The 25,157-nt window shown below is 36.6% G+C and overlaps 1 protein-coding gene across 1 annotated transcript in view; it reads right to left on the reverse strand.

Moving 5' to 3' along the window:
- Positions 1-25,157, reverse strand: part of LOC121373277 (atrial natriuretic peptide receptor 1-like) — a 184,619-nt gene that overhangs the window by 24,834 nt on the left and 134,628 nt on the right. Inside the window, exons 2-7 of the mRNA XM_041499797.1 lie at positions 11,909-12,020; positions 10,751-10,946; positions 9,192-9,327; positions 8,147-8,238; positions 7,244-7,382; positions 598-682 (exon numbers count right to left, since the gene is read on the reverse strand). Of these exons, the coding sequence (XP_041355731.1) occupies positions 598-682; positions 7,244-7,382; positions 8,147-8,238; positions 9,192-9,327; positions 10,751-10,946; positions 11,909-12,020 (760 nt within the window). The remainder of the gene's footprint in view (positions 1-597; positions 683-7,243; positions 7,383-8,146; positions 8,239-9,191; positions 9,328-10,750; positions 10,947-11,908; positions 12,021-25,157) is intronic.

A 25,157-nucleotide genomic window follows, 5' to 3' on the forward strand; every position in this document is an offset into this window, starting at 1 on the left:
GTTAAACAAAACAAACTGTAAACTGTCAAATATACAGATTCAAGACATTCGTGGCTATTCAGGTTCTTATGTGACGGCTTCATGCTCCAAAACCGGTTTCTGTATTTTTAAAACATGTAACGTTTTTCTTTCTTTTTTATACGACTAGTGTATGTTAAACATGGATTTATTTTAATTTCTTACTGTTTAATTTTAGACGAACGTACGTTTTTAGAATTATGAACAATGCATGAAACTATGCCACGTGCACAGTTGTTATCAGTTAGTACGACATATAACCACCTGCAAACCACCGGGTCCTATAAATGCTACAGAGGTCAACCTATTTGTAATCACCAATACAACATTATTGTGTAGTGTTTTGTTTTCTGAAATGTAACAACTCACCAAATGGTGGTGTGGGGAACTGGGGAAATTACAATGCAACCGTCGAGTTGGACAACTTCGTCGTGATAATTAACAGTCTGAACCTAGCATAATTAGTTGTTTATCTGAGCGCACCTGTCGTAAGTTAGGAGCTGAGAAAATTACAATGCAAACATCGAGTTGGCCAACGTCGTCGTGACAGTTGATAGTCTGAGAGTAGCATAAACTCACCTGTACACGAAGAACACTGCTATAAGAACGATAACCAGCGTGGAGCCAAGGACGATAATAACGATTCCGTACATAGGAAACGGCTCTGGAAAGAAAGAAAGAATTGTGTAATGATATACATCATCAATCAATTTAAAATGACATTACACTGCCTTTCTAACAGTAACACATGAACGCAGCTTGATAGTAGTAGTACTAGTAGTGACAGAAGTAGCTGTAGCTGTAGTAGTAGTAGTAGTATTAGTAGTAGCTGTAGTAGTATTTGTGGTAGTTGTAGTAGCAACTGTAGTAGTAGTAGAGGTAGTAGTAGTAGTAGCTGTAGTAGTAGTAGTAATTGTAGTAGTAGTAGTAGTAGTAGTAGTAGTAGTAGTAGTAATATTTAATATTTTAGTAGTAGTAGTATTGTAATAGTAGTAATAGTAATTGACCCCTCCGTATGACGAGTTAACCACGCCCACCGTGACACGTGATGCAAGGTTAGACAAACATTCAATAATGGCTGCCAATTCGCATAGGTCCATAGCAAAATCAACCGATCTGCCGATTACGTTTTTGCCTTAATTTATTTTCAAATATCGTTGTTTAAATACAAAGCCGACAAGAGGAGACATTCAAGTATTTCACTACAGGGTACATTTACAATGACAACGTGATTTAAATCGACGAAACCATTTTTACTTAGTAAATTTTATCGAAGCACAAGAACCCGGAAGTGAACGTCGAATGCAACCAGAAGAACATTTAAAACATCCTATGCTCGTTTTTCTTGACAGAACTGACAAATTAAAATGTCTTGTTTGTTTCTTTTTTCTTCTTCTTTTGCATTTTAATTTATGTTGTTGTTATTCGACTTTTATATTAATGGAATCCCGATATGCCGAGGAACAAGAGAATAGAATGCGCGGCGACGACCCGGCCTCGACCCGTTTAAAACCGTGGCGTCTTTATTTTTGGTCGGGTTGCGTTAAATGTTTTGTTTAAAAAAAACAAAAGGGAGGGACGTGAGCAGTAACATTAAAATACAAGGAGTGTGGGAATGCTATCAGTGTACCAAAATTTTATGCACGAAAGGTTACAAAACTATAGCAGGATGCAGTCGCCTGTGCCAAAATTATGCAGGCAGTGGTTTAGATTGTAGGATTGCGATGTTTATGGGGGTGTATTCTTACATAGCTGCACTGCTTGAATTAACCGATATACGGCACTAGCCCTATTTATGAAACCAAAGCCATACACGAAATTAAAAAAAAAAAAAAAAATCACAACTGGCGTAGCCAGACGGTGGGTTGGTGGGGACCACATCTTTGGCCCTCCAGTTATGTATACTGACCCGTCTCCGTTCTGACAAGACATATTAGGGCTGTTTACGTTTGGGTGCCCCATCCCCTCTTTATAAAATCAGGCTGTCCAGCACACCCTTTTGAAAAAGTTGGACACAATTAGGAATGAAAATATAGAAAATGTAGGACAAAAGTAGGAAAACGTAGAACAAAAGTAGGACTGAAACAGTACGTAGCGACATTAGTCATGCTCAAAACACCTTTTTATGTGGTGCTTAGTTTATATATGTATTTTGTGTTCTATCAAAAATAACGTGAATCTTATGTAACGGTCACGTTATAGTTATTTCAAATTACTGTACACTATATTAATCAATATACATATTTACATGCAAAGGAATGCTGATGCACAGTAAAACAGAGTTAACATGATTAATTTAAGTTTTTCATAATGTATTATAGATTCTGAAGTCATACATACACATTGAACATTATAATCATATTAATCATTGGAAAATATGTTGGCTTTGAGGGTGTAATTTTAATATGTTGAGATTATATGGTGCCACAAATTGGGAGATATATCTTGCTGCCATGAAAAATTAAAATAATTCCCGTAACTGATGACTTTTATAATAATACAAGGAATATGCACACTTTAACAGCAATTCGTGGCATTTTCAAACAAAAAAGTACGAAAAACTAAATATTCTGAAGAAAAAGTAGGAAAAATAGGACAAAAACCAAAGAGTACAAAAAAGTAGGATAGCTGGACAGTCTGTAACATATTTGCCAATTAAGCCAGTACAACAGTGTTTAAATAAATTATAAACTCATGTGTTGTGACAACAACTGTTGGGAATCAAACTTGAAGCTTCTGCACCCCCCCCCCCCCCCCCCAATCTCACACAACCCGCCCATTAGTTATCCTACTGTCACACAAAATGTACTCAAAAAGCTTTATCTGTTCTAGAGGCATAGGCAGATAAAAAATAGTAATAAATATTATAAGACAACCCATGCCTACAGAACAACAATAATAATACAAAATAAAAAATTTAAATATATATATATATATATATATATATATATATATATATATATATATATATATATATATATGGGTTGTTCTCAGAAATTGTAGCCATTTCTGTGACATGAAGTCCCAAAAATAAACATTTCTCAAAAAACATATCTTAGTGTCTCAGTTATAGATAAAGCCCATAGACAGCATGTAAAACAACAAAAATGATAGTCTACTCACTGGTTTATGCATGGTGTGTGATTAAGTAATGTCATCCAACGAAATTACAGTTGCAACATGGAAACCAAACATAATATTAAAATGTTTAAAAACAATCTTTAACATTCTAAATTTTACATAATGTTGACTCAGTTATGAATAGAAATAGATTTAACTTTAGAAATTTAACACAATACTTCAAATATTTTGTGTATTGTATGTTGCGACGAAAAAAAAAAAATTCAAAACAGGAAATACAATTTTAGCTGTCAAATTCCCATTAAATCAAAAGTATTTTGCAATTAATCTACTTTATTTAATTTGTTTAACAAGCTTCTAAACCATTTGTGTCGTTAAGAGTATTATTTTGGCTTTGGATGTTCCTTTATAATAATTGTATTATGGTTGCAACATGGAAACCATAAATATTTGATGTTCAAGATTTTGTTTTTAAAGAAGGGTAAACAGGATACATGTGTTTATATGATGAAATAAAACAACAAACATACTTTTGTAAAGCAAACTGTTACATTTATTTATTTTGTTTTCAAATTTAATGATGTTTGATACATGTATAATAACAGTTGCAACATGGAAACCATCAATATTCTAGATTTTGATTTGCTAAAGGATACATATGTTACATGGTGAAATAAAAACAAATATAAAACAACAAACATATTTCTGTTAACCAAACATTTATATTTTTATTTACAAATCAAGTCTATTCAAAAATGTACTGGTCTCGAATTGAGATTATGGGATGGCCAAGAACTTTCTTCACTTGACTGAGGTTGACCCAAGGTACCTCGTCAACATTTGGCCAGGTGAAGTAATTTCCTCGACATCGCAGGAATCGTACATGGATATCATCTCCATCACTGTCAACATCCAAGACCTGCAAAAAATAATATAATGTACACAAATGTCAATAATAGTAATATTTCGAATAAAATATTGCAAAAATTAAATTTTTATGTTAACATGATTTCTAAAAAATCAATTTCAAAGATTTGAGGCTAATACAAGTATATCATACCTTTCCAACATATTCCTTTTGCCGTTTTCCATTCCCATAAGTGACCGTGATCCAGGCACCTTTTGTCAATTTCCTGGAGAGAAAAGAAGCACTATTAAATATGAGATTATCGTTTACATATAATTGCCATAAATAAAATGAATCTTGGAAACAAAGAACGTTTGTCCTTTAATAAAAATGTATCTACAAAAACATCTGTATAGGTTTGTAGATGGATTAATGAATCTAAAACTTAGTTCACACTAGACACATCAAAAATCAAAACATCACTTTACCTTGTTGATACATCCAGGTCATCCCCTAGATCCAGGGCTGGGGTGTCACCTATATCCAGGGCTGGGGCTGGGATGTCACCTATATCCAGGGCTGGGGTGTCGTCTACATATATATATATATATATATATATATAGAGAGAGAGAGAGAGAGAGAGAGAGAGAGAGAGCAGGGTTTCTGCCATACCTAAATTTTTATTTTTTTAAGTTAACATTTTGACAAAATTAATGACTCTTATCATTATTGTATGATTTTCTTAAGCCTAACCCTAAATGTAACCCATTTTATTTGTGGAGGAGACCCCCCATAGCCCCTGTTGACTGTGGTTGCATCCAGTAACATAGCGCCATACACAACAAATTCTTTCTGGCAGAAACACTGTATATATATATATATATATATATATATATATATATATATATATATATATATATATATATATATATATATATATATATATATAACATAAAACTAAACCACAGATTGCAGTTCGCACAATTTGTTTAATATTTATTATGAGAATACTTCCTAACATTTTTTTTTCTCAAAGAGAGGGTCTTTACATATTAATCCCCATGCAATCTGGTACAGGTAAATATATTTATTCAAAAATGTATCTTTCTGTGGCATCCATCTCCAAATCATTATCCTCGAAACTTGAACAGTCAACTGAGCAATTAAGGATTACCATTTGATGGGTGGTGTCAAACTGAATCCCAAGTCTTGGAAGTCTGAATTACTCCTTATCAGCAATATGTCAAACACAATTTTTTTTTTTTTTTAAATATTGTATTAAATTAAATTCATGAAAGTGTTTCATTTTCAGCAGCAATTTCACCCCCTGCCCCAGTTTTTCTTTCATATCAGTTGAAACTGTTCTATTATTTCTATCATTCTGTTCTCAATATCAAGATGCAATGTAATTTGTTTAATATTTTTGTCTTCAGAATCTCATTTTCGACATCTAAGCAATGACTCCACATCCATTGGTCCAGTTGCTGAAATATATAAAAACAAACATGTTAAGTATTTCACATCCATTTGAAGAAGCACATTAGTCTGTAACTTAATTACATATCGTTGTATTAATTTAAAGTTTAATTTAATTTTAGGAAAACATTTTTTTTAACAGGAAACAAAATCAATGTTACTAAACAAAGTATAAAATTAAAAAGTATAGCAGTAAATTAAGAAAGTAGTGAACAATGTATTTAACTTTGATGATGTTATTTGATTTCTATTAGAAAGTTGCACAAAGCTACATATAAGATGACATGTGGAAGAAGGAAAATTCCTATGCTTTGCTAAAATGTGGGGTATAAAATAATGATGAAAAACAAAACTACTCTCTCCAAAAGAAAATCATATTTAGGGTAGGTAATAAAAACAAAACAGATGTAAGTGCCTCATCTAGGTGGTTATGGGTTTGAAATGTTTTAAAATTAGGGTTAGGACATTATATTTCAAGCACATGACCATTTATAAACAGCAGTTCTTTTACTATCATTTATCTGAACATTAAAAACTATATATATTAATTTCCAAGATTTTAGGGTACATAAGTTTAAACTTAGTAGCCTCTGGCAGAAACCATTAAGTTAAACATTCTAAGAATAACAATAAAGGAATAATACAATGTCTTACCAGTATTTATTATAAATTACCCAAGATTGGTAATTGATCTGCTGTTAGGTGAGGAATTGTTTTAATATATATATTATGGTAAAATTGGGTTGTTTAAATTGAGGGGTGGGGTCGAGGGGGACTAATGGATAAGTTAAAGTTTGTTTTGTTTAAAGACACCACTAGAACACATTGAAATATTAATCATCAGCTATTGGATGTCAAACATTTTGTACTTTTGGCATGTATAGTTTAGAGTGCAAACCTGCTACATTAGTAGCCAGGTATCTTTTATATATATACACCACACAACAGACAGAATAGCACATACCACAGCCTTTGATATACTAGTCGTGATGCACTGGCTTAAATCGAATCAAACCCAGAAACCGTAACCGGCAGATCTGTTCCGATTGCAAAAAATCACAATTTTTTTATTGTTATTATTTTTTTTTTTGGCTTCAAAACATTTCAGGGTCCCTACATAAAATTTGCCTAATTTATAACTTTCCAGACAATACTTCCTTATCCCCCTAAAGCTCACAACCATATAGGTTACTCCCTCACTACATTAAGTCAGTAAATTCCATTACATTGGAGGGAAAGTGATTCTTAAACTCTTACCTTCGTAGAATTTATATATCAGTTGAATTTTGATGGATTTCGGCAAAACTTCACTTTCAATACCATGTGACGGTTTCGCAGGAAAACACTGATTTTACGTCAATCGTAGGCTCCGCATAGTTGTCATCGCTATTAACACTTGTCAGCAGAAGTATATGTTTACTATGATTATAATTCAGTTGGAGGAGACAATTATTTTAACTAATTTTAATGCTAACTATACAAAAACGTTACACATCGAAACAAATTATGTTGTCTAACCTAATGGCGTCCAAGCAAATTTGGGCCCGCGGTTTTTGAACCGCGAAACATGATTGGTCCAGCGCGGTTGTCAATCACGCCGTACGGAGGGGTCAATTGTAGTAGTAGTAATAATAATAGTAGTTGTATAGTAGTAGTAGTAGTAGTAGTAGTAGTAGTAATACTAATAATATGAAGAAGAAAATGAAAACTATAGTAGTAATCACAATAACAGTATTTTAAATAATGTATCACGACACAATGTAATAATTATAGCAACCGTGAGACTAAGAATACAATAATATTAATGAAAACATAACTTACCGTCAGGCGGACACTTGGAGCCGTCGTATCCACAAACAGGAGTGTCTGGAGGGGCGCTGGTTCGACCCCCTGCCCAGTGAATTTCCTTCCCCTCAACCGGTTCATACCGCTTATTGCTGCCAAAATAATTAGCGACAATCTGAAAAAACCAGACAGGATATTTTGGATATAGATTTATATGTTCAAAGTACTCATAATATATTCGCAGTTCTGATCGCGAACAGTTTGCAGCTTATGTTTGGTAACATCGACAGAAAATGAAACAATAGCAAAACAGAATAAAGCGAAAACAATAACATTCATCACTGTATACAAATATAATGAAGAAGCAAACACTTAAAAGTTAGTACATACACAGACATTTGTCCAGCGATTTATGCATTTACGGGATTGACGCTGTATGGAAGTTTCTTCGACCTAATAAACCTATTTTACGAGAGATCATAATTTTGAAGAATATACTAAAAAAACAAAATATTGTTCATTTTCAGATTTAAAAAAAATATCGCTGGTTCCACATTATCGCGCTAATAGTTGTTTCAATATTAATACTTAGTGACATCTTGTATCAGACGGCACACTGCGATGACGCTGCACATACGCAAAGGTTATTACAACTAGTAAAACAAAACACATATATGATTTGTATTGAAACGTGGTTGCAAAAAACAACAACAAAAAACAAAAAACACACCTCACACTACCGAAGGTTCACAAAACATAATGTATGACACCACAACAATAATTAATAGTCATCGCATCTGCCACCAGCCAAAGTGGTACGAATACAGAACGTATAACACATTGGAAGTGATGCAGTAGAAAACAAACCAGTCGTAAGCTATGGCGTATTACACACCAACTTGTGACGTAGTACACATCAGACTATGATGTAATACACACCTGGAAGTTTCCAGTCTTTGGGTCCATATCCAAAAGGGAGTAGTCTGCGTTTCGGTCTCCGTTAGCGTCAATACTAACATTACCAGTGATGCCTGTAAGTACGTGAACACGGGTTATATTTTATGCACAGCAATTACAGAGCAGTTAAACAAAAATGATAATAATGATGATGATGATGATGGTGATGATGATGATGATGATGGTGGTGGTGGTGGTGGTGGTGGTGGTGGTGGCGAAGGTGATAAAGATCACGATCATCGTTGACATCGTGGTCGTAGTTGTCATCATTATTATCATAATTAATTCTAAATATAAATGCATTGAAACAAAAATAAAGACCGACAATCATAAAGATTGATGGATGGATGGGTGGATGGATGGATGGATGGATAAATAAACAGATAGACGCTCTCAACACATTTTATTTACGGTTGTATGAGGTAAGACATATGGTTAAGGACCACACAGATATCGAGAGAAGAAACCCGCTGTCGCCAATTCATGGACTACTCTTTTCGATTAGCAGCAAGGGATATTTTATATGCACCATCCCATAGACAGGATAACACATACCACGGCCTTTGATATACCAGTCACGATACACTGGCTGGAACGAGACATAGCTCAATGGCCCACCAACGGGGATCGACCCCAGACCGACCGCGCATCAAGCGAGCGCTGTACCACTGAGCTACGTCCCGCCCCAAAGATAGAGAAATACACACATATACATATAATTAAATACACACATATACATATAATTAAATACACACACATACATATAATTAAATACACACATATACATATAATTAAATTTTCTTTGCGTCTATACACTTTACGACAATCTGATTGGTCCAGAAGTGCTTACTTTTTTTTCGTTCATATCTCGATGAACTAAAAACAAATTAAGCCACGGCTATTTTTATTGCGGTCAATTCTTAAATACACAAATATAATATAAAGCTAGATAAATGAAGGAACAAATGATTAAATAAATAAATCAGTTAATGGGTGAATAACTAAACAGATAGACAGACAAACGTACCTTCAAATGTTCTGTTCCACATTCGTCTGGTGATGGCGGCTCCGTCAGTAATGGATTCGTTCGCCTCCAAAGTTTCGTTCAGGGCGAGGGCGTACAGGATGACCGCGTCGTGAAACGCCCCCACAAAACTGTTCACCTGCACAAACAGTACCATCCCCGTGTTCACATTGATTCAGTGAAGGAGTTATGTTCAATAGTTTTTGTTTTTAAAAAATTATTATTTTTATTATTTAAATCGTAAAAGATCTGGGTGTAATTTATAAAAACATCGTAAGTTTACGTCTGCGATTAGCAGTTATATACTCAACAACGAAAGTTTAGCAAATATATTGTATTACGTCTAAATTTGCCATAATTGAATAAACTTAAAAGAAAACCAGGTCCTCCTGTTGTACTAAGGCAAAGGTTGATGAGTTTATGTTGTTTGTAAATGGTAAACATTTCAGATGTGAATAGTAATTAATAAAAATGGGTTAATTTATAAATGGTATGCCATTTCTTTGAACGTTAGCTAAACTTTCGTTCTTGAGTATATATTAGCAGCAAGTATTTGGCATCTATTTCATTACCGAAAATCTCACGAAGAAAATGACATCATTACGGAAATTCTCACGAAGAAAAACATTTATTACGTAGTTATATTTTTTTAAAAGAGGAAATTAACACCTATTGATATTCAGTGGAATCACTGGTAGATATACACTTTATCTTGTCACAGAATCCAGCAGTTGTAATGAAGTAAACCATTTCTAAATAAAAATTAACACCTATTGATATTCAGTGGACTCACTGGTAGATATACACTTTATCTTGTCACAGAATCCAGCAGTTGTAATGAAGTAAACCATTTCTAAATAAAAATTAACACCTATTGATATTCAGTGGAATCACTGGTAGATATACACTTTATCTTGTCACAGAATCCAGCAGTTGTAATGAAGTAAACCATTTCTAAATAAAAATTAACACCTATTGATATTCAGTGGAATCACTGGTAGATATACACTTTATCTTGTCACAGAATCCAGCAGTTGTAATGAAGTAAACCATTTCTAAATACAAACCATAAACCTCATTTGCGTTTCCTTAGGTTGCCTTTCATTTCGACTTATTTCCGTGCTTATATCCAATTGAGGTTCAAGTACGCTGTCCTGGGCACACACACCTCAGTTATCCGGGCTGCCTGTTCAGGACGGTGGGTTAGTGGTTAGTGAGAGAGAATAGGGCGTAGTAGTCTTACACCTACCCATTTTGTCGTTAAAACGCGCTCTGGGTGGGAGCCGGTACCGGGCTGCGAACACAGTAACTACCAGTCCGGTGGCTTAACCACGACACCACCGAGGCCGGTACTATAGACAGGGCTGGATTTAGACCTTGGGGGTCCCGGGACACTTCAGGTTCGAGGACCCCTCAACATAGAAGTTAAATTACAAATAAAAAAATTAAAATAATTGTATAATTATTAAAAAAAATTTATAAAGGAATTCCTTAGTCTGGGGGCCCTCTGGCAGGGGGCCCGGGCAATGCCCCCTTTGCCCCCTTATAAACCCGGCACTGACCTGTTCCTCGCCGTATGTAAAGTTCTTGTACATTCTCTCGGCTCTTCGTTTCACCTCCTCCGAGAACTCTCTGTATTTGTTACTCGTGGGTTTCCGTAACGAGACGGTCAGAACAGCTTCGTAGGCTTTCCGGGCAGCCGCATTTCTCTCTTCCGTGTCGTTGTGTCGGTACCAAGGTCTCACGCTGTCGTTATTACTGTAATGGATTACGAAATGACTTATTAAAAGCATATAGTCCTACAAAAAGTAAAGCCACAGTTTTAACATTTCCATGCATAGGTGACTTCAGAAAGTTCACAAACTGGTTATTTCTGTGAAACATACGTGAAAGTTGTTTATATCAGAACTGAATAATGCCGGCTCCACGCCACGCAATCACTGCAACCCCCCCCCCCCCCCCCCAAACCCCCCCCCCCAAAAACAACAACAATAAACCACTCAACAGAACAAAAAAACACAAAACACCCCCCCAAACAACAACAAAAAACCCAAAACAAACAAACAAACCCCCTAAGAATAAAATAATAATAATTTTAAAAAACCTAAAAACTAAACAAAAAACTAATTGAAAAAAAAAGCAATTGGCTAATCTCTAGAGGACTAGATTACAAAAATGTATATACCCCCCCCCCCCCCCCCGCCGACACACTCACACACACACACACACACACACACACACACACACACATTTATCTATTATCTATTAAATATTCTGTGAGTACTGCATTGTATTTCCAGCATCCTTAAAAAGAACGCCTAACATTGTAAGCTTGATCTTAACATTAACGGGGGCGAGACATAGTCTGGTGGTAAAGCGCTCGCTTGAAGCGCGGTCGGTTTGGGATCGATCCCCGGCAGTGGACCCATTGGGCTATTTCTCGCTCCAGCCAGTGCACCATGACTGGTACATCAAAGGCCGTGGTATGTGATATCCTGTCTATAAGATGGTGCATATAAAAGATCCCTTGCTGCTAATCGAAAATAGTAGCCCACGAAGTGGCGGCAGCGGGTTTCCTCCCTAAATATCCGTGTGGTCCTTAACCATATGTCAGACGCCATATTACCGTAAATAAAATGTGATGAGTAGGTCGTTAAATAAACCATTTCCTTCCTTCCTTGATATTAGCGTTGTTGTTGATGATGTTGTTTATGATTTACCTGCTGAAGAGGTCGATGTTGAAGAAGACGTACTCGCCGTTGTCGAAATTCAGATCGTGTGCTTTTATCATGATCTCTCGGACCGTGTCCGGGGAGGCGCACAGAACAACAACTGAAAAAAACAAAAGAACCCAGAAATATACTTTACAATCTGAACGATAATCTATTAACATTTTCAACATTGTGTATCTTCAAAAAGTCCGGGGTCGGGCCCATAGCCCAGTGGTAATGCGCACGCCTGTTGCTCGGTCAGTCTAGGTGCTAGGTCAAGGTGAAGTGAGCAAGTTACAAGAAATAAGTCTCTGATTAAACGTATCTAATAACACAAGAACCAAGTTATCCTTACTTATGATTTTCGTACTGCGTCCACCGACCGGCATTGATCCCAGACCGACGGCGCATCAAGCGAGCGCCTTACCAATGGGCTACGTTCCGCCCCTTCGTCGTTAAACAAAACATTCCTTCCTTCCTTCCTTCCTTCCATTGTAATATTGACACATTGTAAACTGAACTGCATGTACTATTGTAACAGGAGGTGTAATTATTCAATTTAATATCCTATATTTTCATAGCCAACTATCCTGACTAAATTTTAGTTCTTAGTTGACTATCTTGGTCACGGCACCAAAAATGTAACAGGAGGTGTAATTATTCAATTTAATATCTTGCACCATCTTGTTAGATCAACCCAAGTTCGTATATTTTCATAGCCAACTAAGAATGAAACAACTAAACGAGATAGTCTCAACTCAATCAATCGTTTATTTAAAATATAAAATCATAAATCATTCTTTTATATAGCAAAAAATAAACACGGGGTTTAACTTTCAGGGCCCTTTTAAAACTACATTAGAACAAAAGTTAAAGAGCGGTTTTTCTATACCTTAACTAAAAAAAACCATAAACCCCAATTATTAAACCCACTAACCCAACTCCGAAGAGATGGGGGGAAGCAATGAGTGAAGTTTACTCACCCTCTGCCAACTCGAAACTAAATCCTCTAAGCTAAACTTAATATACTCCTTAAAGGGACATTCCTGAGTTTGCTGCAATGTTTTAAGATGTTATCTGCTAATAAAATATTTCTACGATTAAACTTACATATTAAATATATTTTCTTGTTTAGAATATCGTAGAAATATTTTATTAGTCGGAAACATCTTACAATGCAGCAAACTCAGGAATGTCCCTTTAATATAAAACTCACGGGTGGTGTCTAGACTATAAATAAATTAAAACCAATAATTAAAAACTAATAATTCAAGACCAAACCCAACCTAATTACTTTCCCCACTAATGACTACCATTTATAAACTTAACATTACTCCAATTAGTTAATTACTCTAACCAACTTTAATTACCAAACAATAACATAATAATAACATAATGACATAACAGACTTATACAAATAGAGTTATTTCCCTTACATCACTTATATAATTCAAACCCATTTCCGCTACACTATTACGCAAATTGCTTTGGTAAATAAATGGAATACAGATCCCACTAAACTAGGTTAAACTCCCATACCAAGGAACCAGATTGGTGTTATTAAGTAGATTGGTGTTATTAAGTGAATCAGGTCTGTAAACGATGACACAATTAGCTACTACCGCGCCGTTTGAGATAGCTTATACTCAAGTTCCGTTATTAGTTATTTCAGCTTATAAAGTGAACATTAAATTCTTAATCCAAATATAATCGCAGAATAGGTCGTTTTATATAATGACAAAATGAGAAAAGTTCATGCGTGTGTGTGTGGTGTGTGTGTGGTGTGTGTGTGTGTGTGTGTGTGTGAGAGAGAGAGAGAGAGAGAGAGAGAGAGAGAGAGAGAGAGAGAGAGAGAGAGAGAGAGAGAGAGAGAGAGAGAGAGAGAGAGAGAGAGAGAGAGAGAGAGAGAGAGATATGATTGAGATACAGAAAGAGAAAAAAAGGTCAGGACCAACAGAAGAAAAGATATATAACTAGTATCATCGTCATCATCATCATGGGGGGAGGTGGGGGGACTGTTACACATATTGACTTTATCACATTTTCAGTACGGTGTAGCTGGGGTGGTTCCAGAGGTAAGTACCATTTTGTACAAAAAAATACATTTTGGCCACTTCCAATCGAGGAAACAGTGTCTAATTTAGTGACAAAAACAACAACACATTTATCACACGAATTCAATTTTCAATTAGACAAGCAGCTTGTTGATCAATCAGTAGTGGAATTTCGTACAAAGACTTATTTATATCACATGACAAAAACGCACACTTGATTGGTTGTAATTTTAGGAAATGACATGTCGTTGCTTACCCAGTTCCATAACAGACATTCGTGTCAGGATACATGTATTGCTTTCGCTCTCACTCGTGAAATACAAGAATCCCGACAATACGTTTTGATACATCAGTACAACACACAAGCTCGTATAATAATCTCTATTTACCATCCCTTCAAATGACAATATATTGGTGAAACCGTGATGCCGCTCACCCGTATCTTATACCATCCCATATATTCACTGGCTCTCACTTTCTTCGCTTGCCCACAGATGCAACACACTTTAAGCACGTTCTCATTATGCAATTTGGTCGCACCGACTTGTTGCATACGACCGAATCATAATATACTATGAGAACAATGATCGCCATTAGTCTTATACAATAACGGGCGGGACGTAGCACGGTGGTAGAGCGCTCGCTTGATGCGCAGTCGGTCTGGGATCGATTCGTGTCGGTGGACACATTGGGCTATTTCTCGTTCCAGCCAGCGCGTCACGACTGATATATCAAAGTCCGTGTATGTGCTATCCTGTCTGTGGGATGGTGCATATAAAAGATCCTTTGCTACTGATGGAACAATGTGTCGGGTTTCCTCTCTAAAACTATATGTCAAAATTAATGTGCTCTAGTGGTGTCGTTAAACAAAACAAACTTTATACAACAGGAGACGAAGATAGACATGCAGGATGATACATTTTTAATATATATATATATATATATATATATATATATATATATATATATTTCCTGAAGTTTACAACAGATCGCGACAAGTTTCAGAAATACGACCTTTCAGTCAATGACCAAATATCCCCAAAACGCTAACTGTAGTACTACAGATCGCGATATATTTTCTACATCATTTTATTTAACGACGCCACAAGAGCACATTGATTTTTTTTAATCTTATCATCGGCTATTGGACGTCAAACATATGGTCATTCTGACACTGTTTTTTAGAAGAAACCCGCTGTCGCCACAAAGGCTACTCTTTTACGACAGGCAGCAAGGGATCTTTTATTTACGCTTCCCACAGGCATGATAGCACAAACCATGGCCTTTGTCGAACCAGTTATGGGTCACTGGTCGGCGCAAGTGGTTCACACCTACCCACTGAGCCTTGCGGAGCACTCACTCTGGGTTTGGAGTCGGTATCTGGATTACAAAAAACATGCCTCGACTGGGATCCGAACCCAGTACAGAATGTACAGCAAACATAACTACGGGAATCACAAACACAAACCGGTGCCACAAGTCGCATGCAATGAAAACGCCACTTTCAAGACTCAACACATATACAGCAAACCATTACAGAAATCACAAACACAAATCCTAAAGCTTACTTCGAGCATTCTTAGCCACATCTTTTAGGTGCTCCGAAAAGGCACCTTCCCTGCGTTGGTCAAATGCCGTATGCCACGTCTCCTGACCGTTCTTAAGAATCGTCAGATACAAAGACTCCATGAAAAAGAAGCAGTCGGATCTCTCGTGTGGTTCGCGCTTAAAATCGTGATACAACATCCCTATGGTCCTCCAACGAAAGGTAAGGAAAAGGAAAAGACTAAAGTCAACAGCCTGAGAGTATGATCCTTGCATCCGGGTCAGCAGTCTGTATTCCTGCTTGTTGTGGAAGTCGGAGACGAGTGCGCCGGGTGTCAGCAAAGGGATGCCCCAGTAGTAGGAGAAGCGAGCGATAGACGCGACGCTGTAGTCACAGACAGGGCCTGAAAACAACTCTAATAAGAATTTACAGTTGCCAAAATTATAAGGTATATTAGTTGTGGGGAATGGTTATATGATAATGCGGTGCGGTATACTTTAGCATGCTCATATGTCCGCTCCAGGGTTCGATCTCTGTGAGTCCAGGGGCCCAATCCAGGGCAGACATGACAATAGTGAATTAACTGGGCAAACATTACAACCGGTAGTTCAGTATTACAGTAGGTTTTATGGACACCAAAGATCTTGAAGGATGATTGGGGTTAGAAGTAAAATTTTGAAAGTTGACGTTTTTTTATCAGTAAATCGTAAATTCAAACCATAAACATTACTAAAAACAAAACAATAACAACTGTATGATCAACAAAATGAAAAAGATTGACAGAAATAATGTTTCACAGTGATTAATGGACCGTCCTGGAAATTGTCAAAATCGAGAATGACACCCCACGGACGTGTACGGGGCAACTGCGTGATGCATGTCCAAACTATGGAATGTGTTTCGGTGTGTTGATAAACAGACCTGAACCTTCTTTACTAGGATGTGTGTGGTCTAATAGTTGATATTAATATTTCAGGTTGCCCTACTTTCTTTGAAGAGTATATTAAGCTAGATTTATACTTCACCGTCGACTCTTGTCGGACGAGTAATTTACTCGCCCAGTCCTGCTTCTGTTCAAACCTAATCCACATTTTCCAGTCAATTCAGTGTATATTTAACACAATTCATATTAAATTTTGGTGCGCGTTTGTTCCACGCAGTTTAGTTTACCTAATAAAACTTAAATTTCAGTGTCGCATGAGGTCGGCATTCAAAGTATGAATTGATCTTCAGAAGTAAGAATCAGTACTTTAATGTCATGAATACATGATGTAATAGATGTTATAATGTAGAAGTAAGAATGAGTACTTTAATGTCATAAATACATGATGCAATAGATGTTATAATGTAGAAGTAAGAATGAGTACTTTAATGTCATGAATACATGATGTAATAGATGTTATAATGTAGAAGTAAGAATGAGTACTTTAATGTCATGAATACATGATGCAATAGATGTTATAATGTACAAGTGAGAATGAGTACTTTAATGTCATGAATACATGATGTAATAGATGTTATAATGTACAAGTAAGAATGAGTAATTTAATGTCATGAATACATGATGTAATAGATGTTATAATGTACAAGTAAGAATGAGTACTTTAATGTCATGAATACATGATGTAATAGATGTTATAATGTAGAAGTAAGAATGAGTACTTTAATGTCATGAATACATGATGCAATAGATGTTATAATGTAGAAGTAAGAATGAGTACTTTAATGTCATGAATACATGATGTAATAGATGTTATAATGCAGAAGTAAGAATCAGTACTTTAATGTCATAAATACATGATGCAATAGATGTTATAATGTAGAAGTAAGAATGAGTACTTTAATGTCATGAATACATGATGTAATAGATGTTATAATGCAGAAGTAAGAATGAGTACTTTAATGTCATGAATACATGATGTAATAGATGTTATAATGCAGAAGTAAGAATCAGTACTTTAATGTCATAAATACATGATGCAATAGATGTTATAATGTAGAAGTAAGAATGAGTACTTTAATGTCATGAATACATGATGCAATAGATGTTATAATGCAGAAGTAAGAATCAGTACTTTAATGTCATGAATACATGATGTAATAGATGTTATAATGCAGAAGTAAGAATCAGTACTTTAATGTCATAAATACATGATGCAATAGATGTTATAATGTAGAAGTAAGAATGAGTACTTTAATGTCATGAATACATGATGTAATAGATGTTATAATGCAGAAGTAAGAATGAGTAATTTAATGCCATGAATACATGATGTAATAGATGTTATAATGTACAAGTTGCAAACTACCAGAAAGACTGAGTAATTAATGCAATGCCAGTTAAAGTTTGTTTTGTTTAACGACACCACTAGAGCACATTGATTTATTAAACATCAGCTATTGGATGTCAAACATATGGTCATTTTGGCAGTCATAGAGAGAAAACCCGCTACATTTTTTTCTTAATGTAGCAATGGATCTTTTATATGCACCATCCCACAGACAGGATAGCACATACCACGGCCTTTGATATACCAGTCGTGGTGCACTGGATGTGACGAGAAATAGCCCAATGATCTTAATGCAATGAATGCATTATGTATCACGCGTTATAACGTAGAAGTTGCAATGTAAAATGGTTAAATAAAGGTACACAGTAATTAATGACACAATTGTTTACGTTACTGATTGGTGGTGTATGCCAAACATTACCCCAACCACCTTCACGTCCTTCAATGTGCTAGAATGTAATGCGATTCCACTTAATAACCTTTGCAGTGATACTATACGTTGTTTTTTTAATCTACATTTTGAAACTAAATTATAGAGAAAGAAAGGTATAAAGACACATAGATATATTGACTGATAGAAAGCTAGCTAGCAAGCTAACAAGATGGATAGGTAGATAAACATATACGTAACTAGATATATTGATAGATGGATATATGGATAGATAAATAGATAGATATATAGATATATAGATAGATAGGTAGACAGACAGACAAACAGATATATAGACAGATAGATAGATAGATAGATAGATAGACAGACATATATATATATATATATATATATATATATATATATTATATATATATATAAGATAAGATAAGATAAGATAAGATAAGATAAGATAAGATAAGATAAGATAAGATAAGATAAGATAGGATGGATGGATAGATAGCTAAATAGACAGATACACACACACACACACACAGAGAGAGAGAGAGAGAGAGAGAGAGAGAGAGAGAGAGAGAGAGAGAGAGAGAGAGAGAGAGAGAGAGAGAGAGAGAGAGAGAGAGAGAGATAGACAGATAGATATATGGATGGATGGATGGATGGATAGATGGATGAATAGCCAGATGGATAGATAAGATAGATAGATAGATAGATGGATAGATAGAAAACAGTTTTAACAGATCCACCTATTCCCACAATGATCCCACGACATTAAAACCTACCAGACAAGGACAGTCAGAGAATATAAACATAAACTGATGGAACAAAATGCTAAATACCAATAAATACATGTGCAGCCTTTTCAACATATAAGTCTATCGCAGCCAAGGGCCCGTGCACATCGGAACACTGGGAGTCTCGGAATTTCAGAGACACGCGGAAAGGAAACTTCCGAGGATTTGACACAATGCTCTCCCTGGCTATCTCGACGGCTGGACGGATCTTGGGTAGAGTCCACGGGAACGGACCATCGTACGCAAGGATCACTCCAATCTTCACTTCTGGTATTTGTTTTGCTTTTGACAAGTGTCCCAAAAGGAACAACAAACACATAAGTATCCACATCATCGTGTCTGCTTTCAGCCGACACAGAAATTCTGTTGGATGCAAACAGCAAAAGACGCAGGTTTCAGCCGACACAGAAAGTCTGTTGGATGTAAACAGCAAAAGACGCAGGTAACTGTATCCTGTGAACTGGTTTAGTTCAGATGCTATTGTCTTATCTTGTCACAGCTCTCACTCACTCATATGTGACTTCGTTATTCTATGACAAAAACAACATGTTCATATATTGCGTAGGCGTCTGTATATATGTGTTCAACCCAATACCATGTGTCTGCTATCAGCCGACTCGACAGACGACCATATGGAACCTTCAGAATAAAAGCTAAAAAGGCTGAGAGAAGAGGAACAAACACATCATTCTCCAAATCTTTTTTTTGATCCGTTTTCATCCCACGCACCAACAGAAAGGTATTAATTTGGATCATTCAGAATAAAATACAACAAGGATGAGAAATACCTGACCAGTATTCGAAATAAGCACTTGTCCGTTTGTCCTGACATGTAAAAATATGCTCGTACAAACAAAATGTATTTCAATGGCTGTCCAGTGCACAAGTTAAAATATTCATTGCAGTTTCATTTTTAGAAATCAAAAATATCATCCTTGTACAATCCATTCATTTGGACAAGTGGAACTATTGACGAACAAGTAGATTTCTAGATGTATGTGTCTGGTGGACACGAGACGCTATTGACGAACAAGTTGATTCAGTTGAATATACTTTACTCCTTGGTTACACAAATGATCCGGATAAAGAAGACCTGTTTTAAAAACAGTTCTGACAAAGTTGAGGATTATATGACAAACGAATGCAGAGTTATAACCAAAAAATGAATATGAACTGTATATAGCGTCTGAATTCTGAACGATAAAATCGTCATACGTGATCAGGGCCGCACATCTACACAATGCAGAGTCGAATGGTCGTTTGACAAACTAATGGTTGATTCTATGAATATCTATCTATAGTGTCTCTTCTAAGGAGGACAGCCACTCTCGAAGAACTCCTTTACTGGAGATCTTATCCATCTTGCATCGCCAAAAGAGGACTGCCACATCCAGACTAGTCTACAAAATCAAAACTAGCACCGGACAGGGCTCATTGAAATAAGTACATTAGAATAAGTGAATATCGTTGTCATTGTTGACGATGGACCATCCATCAATTCATTGCAAACCAAAGATACACTATTAACAATAACCAGCAAAGTTAATGATCCAAACTTCACCTCATTGTTACCATCTGTACAAAGTAAAACACGAACGTTGCCAGTACAAATATCACACGGCAATGAGGGCGATCCTAAACGATCTCATAATATATATATATATATATATATATACGGTGACATACGCCACAAAATTGGTCCAATTTAGACGACTGTATAGCAAATGCCACGCCTGGAGGACGCAATCAAAGACCTATTAAGGTTGTATTGGAGTAAATATGTTTTCTTTGCCGACAATGTTAACGTTTTGTAATACAGATGATATATATATATATATATATATATATATATATATATATATATATTATAAAGGATACTCCCCGACTGTCTTGTGATATCACAATTTATCGAGGGGTGTATTGTTTTTATCATCCATTATCATTCTTTTCATTTGCGATAATTGTAAAAAATGTCAGTAATGTGGGCTGAATGTCATTATATTTGGCAGCGGTAGACTTGTTAACTAGCAGAACGACAGTGACGTGACGTCACTAATGATATGTTTAGCGCTGAAACATACACAGTGACGTAACAAAGGAGAATATCGCATGAGATATCGCACATTACAGTGCCAGCGATATCTCCTATAACAATGTTTAATGGATAATAAATATAACGTATCAAGAAACTCAGGCTCTGCACCATTAATAATAATAAGAAGAATAATAATAATAATAAGAAGAAGAACAACAACAATGACAATAACAATAATAATAATAATAATAATAATAATAATAATGTTTTTATAATTGGGCAGCTCATAGTTAGTTTACTCACTTACTCAATAACATGGTGCACATAGGGTAGCCACACACGTTTTAAAAAGCCATGCATTCCCCCCCCCCCCCCATTATAATGAACGTGCATAATTATAATGAACGTGCATAATATCGTTATTTTAAAAGCCATGCAATATTTTCCGTTATAATGTATATGCAAGATATCGTTATTTTAAAAACCATGCAATGTTTTCCATTATAATGTACGTGCATGATATCGTTATTTTAAAAACCATGCAATGTTTGTTTTGCCCTGATATCGTTACACAATTCTGTTAACATTTCCAGTGGTAGATCCGAGGAGACCATTGACATAGCAGCCCTATTGGTTTCGAAACATGTGAATACCACTACACCAAAAGGGCCAATTTTCTTCTATTATTCCGTGCTTTCGTTCAGTTATGGTTCAAACTAAGGTTAACAGTAATTATAGAGTAGGCACCTACCAGAGACTCCTTGGTTGATTATCCAAGAGAACTGCCCACATGATTTACCATTCCACCGTTTATTATGCTTGTCACAAAGCCATATATTTGGTACCTAATTGCGCTGCTAAATAAACACCATTACGGTCCATATTTTATCAAAGTGTATCAATTTCCCTTGACACCGGTCTTCTGTTTACGTCACTCCAAAACGACTGAACAGTCAATCAAGTGAGGAGACCAGTAATAATGTCGCGTAGGTTTACGACAAAGGACAGGCGTCAGTGTCGCCATTTTGCTTTGTTTCGGCTTTAATAATAAATAATCGAAATGATAATATATATGGAGAGAGAGAGAGAGAGAGAGAGAGAGAGAGAGAGAGAGAGAGAGAGAGAGAGAGAGAGAGAGAGAGAGAGAGAGAGAGAGAGAGAGAGAGAGAGAGAGAGAGAGAGAGAGAGAGAGAGAGTAGTCAGAGACAGAAAGGGAGAGAGACAGACAGACAGAAAGAAAGACAGACAGACAGACAGACAGACAGAGACAGATAGAGAGAGACGGAGAGACAGAGAGTGATAAGAGCTAGTCATATAAGTATATATATGTAGACTGTTAAATGAACAATTTCGTGGTCGACCTATGTTGATTTTTTTATACAGTACTTGTCAGTTGAGAGCACTCCCTAAAATTAGTAGTCGCATATGACCTTCTCGACAGTGTTGTATTTTCCACAGAATAAATTCTGAAATAGAAATTGTATTGAACTGCATGGAGTAATTATTGGTGGTGTATAACCTTAAACTCTATCTTTACCGAGTCGCTTGCGGCAATAGGGTTCAACGTGTACATTCCAAGAACGATCATTTGAACGTACCGCTGATTACTGGTTTCGCTAACCAAATAACATTAGCCCGGACGTTTCAGGCAAGGATTAACCCTAACATTATTAAACGGGGCAAACGTGGGAGACAGCAGCAATTATGTTTTGAAATGGCTTCTGGATTTATAATGTGGCGAATCCAGACAATTTATAAGGGGGTACCGCACGCGGATTTGCAGATGGTGAGGTGTATTCTAGGGTCGAAGCCCCTTCATATTGAAGCAAATTTTCTTTTTTATTACAATATACTCTTGGAGAGAGCCTGACTCGACCCCTCTATAAACTTCCGTCGCCACAGTCTACCCCTCCGCACGCACACACACACCCACACACACACACACACACACACACGCACACACATGCTAAAATTTCTGCACAGGCGCCTGACTTTTCTGGATAAGATAAATGTTTATAATTTTGTACAAGGAAGGAAGTGTTTTATTTAACGACGCACTCAACACATTTTATTTACGGTTATATGGCGTCAGCCATAAGATTGAATACCACAAAGCTATCGAGATAGGAAACCCGCCGTCGCCACTTAATGGGCTACTGTTTTCAATTAGCAGCAAGGGATCTTTTATATGCATCATCCCACAGACAGGACAGTACATACCAGTTGTGGTTAATCAATCATCGGCTATTGGATGTCAAACATTTGGTAATTCTGACTCGTAGTCATAAGAGGAAACCCGCTACATTTTTCCATTAGCAACAAGGAATATTTTATATGCACTTTCCACAGACAGGAAAGCACATACCACGTCCTTTGACTAGTTGTGGTGCACTGGATGGAACGAGAGAGAGAGAGAGAGAGAGAGAGAGAGAGAGAGAGAGAGAGAGAGAGAGAGAGAGAGAGAGAGAGAGAGAGAGAGAGAGAGAGAGAGAGAGAGAGAGAGAGAGAGAGAGAGAGAGAGAGAAAGAGAGGGAGCCCAATCAGTTGAATGGATCCACCGATGTGGTTCGATCCTGCGACGCAAGCACCTCAGGCGAGCGCTGAACCGACTGAGCTAACTCGAGTCCCGAGTAGTGTGCAATAATTCGGGGTCAATTTTTTGTTTTGTTACTGGAGCAATGTTTAGAAGTTACCGTTAATCAAAACTTGCTCAAATACTATAACACTAGCAAAATATTACCGAAAAGCGGGCATGGCGGAGCAGGGGTGGGGGATGTAGGACTCTAGCCCTTCCAATAATTCAGAATAAAAATATGGGTAGTAAATTTTAAGGCTGAAATAAATTTTACTTGTAGAATGCAAAAAAAAAAGAAGAAAAAAAAAGCCCACCCCAAAACCCCAAAACAAAACATTTCAGGACATCTAGTTTTTAAAATTTTACGGAGGAGCATACCCCTGAATCCCCTCAACGTCTGCCTGCTCCCGCCGTGCCTGAAAAGTCTATTGATTCTTAAAGGGACATTCCTGAGTTTGACCGGCCTCGGTGGCGTCGTGGTAGGCCATCGGTCTACAGGCTGGTAGGTACTGGGCTCGGATCCCAGTCGAGGCATGGGATTTTTAATCCAGATACCGACTCCAAACCCTGAGTGAGTGCTCCGCAAGGCTCAGTGGGTAGGTGTGAACCACTTGCACCGACCAGTGATCAATAACTGGTTCAACAAAGGCCATGGTTTGTGCTATCCTGCCTGTGGGAAGCGCAAATAAAAGATCCCTTGCTGCTAATCGGAAGAGTAGCCCATATAGTGGCGACAGCGGGTTTCCTCTCAAAATCTGTATGGTCCTTAACGCTGGGGAATACCCTAAAATTGACGCAAGCACGTAAATAGAACCAAATATATATATAATAGAAAAAGTAACACCCCCCCCCCCCCCCCCCACACACACACAAACGGGCAGGCATTTTCAAGAGAACCCTCGGACGCACACACGCACAAAATCACGCACGGACATATATATATATATACATGACCTATTTTCGTCAAGCAATTAATTTGAATGGATTTTGGGGTTGGGATACTCGTTATCACAGACGTCTAACTAGGCCAACATTGCATTAACAATCCATCTCCAAATAATAAATACACATCCGCACCTTTAAAATAATATATATATATATATATAATAAATTGGTTTGTTTAACGACACCACCAGAGACTTATTAATCATCGGCTACTGGTAATAGTTGTCACAAGTCAAGGGTACTAAAATAAGAACCATATTATATTTTAGAACATTTATTGTAAATACTTGGGTAATTGAGAATATATTGTTGAACTGTGTGTCATAGCTTGCTAAGGCAAACTATATTTTTATACTGTAATCACTAGCAGAGGTGTTTGTAAAGAACTTGGGCTTGGGCTTACATTGGTGAACACTTTTGTTTGTGAGTGAAGCATGCATAGTGGGGATATAGTTGGGAGATGTAATGAGTTGTGGGCAGTCACATAACATTCTTGAGAGAGAAACTGTGTGTTAAGATATTGTGAAATATTTTATTCTGTATAACTCTGGGTTGATGACAACCGTAAGTAGATTTTGTTTGTTTGTTGTATAACTGTGGTATACTATTGTGTATATGTGTTTAGTAGTT

Source organism: Gigantopelta aegis, chromosome 5 (assembly GCF_016097555.1).
Source record: "Gigantopelta aegis isolate Gae_Host chromosome 5, Gae_host_genome, whole genome shotgun sequence".
In the NCBI taxonomy this organism is placed as follows: Eukaryota; Metazoa; Mollusca; class Gastropoda; order Neomphalida; family Peltospiridae; genus Gigantopelta; species Gigantopelta aegis.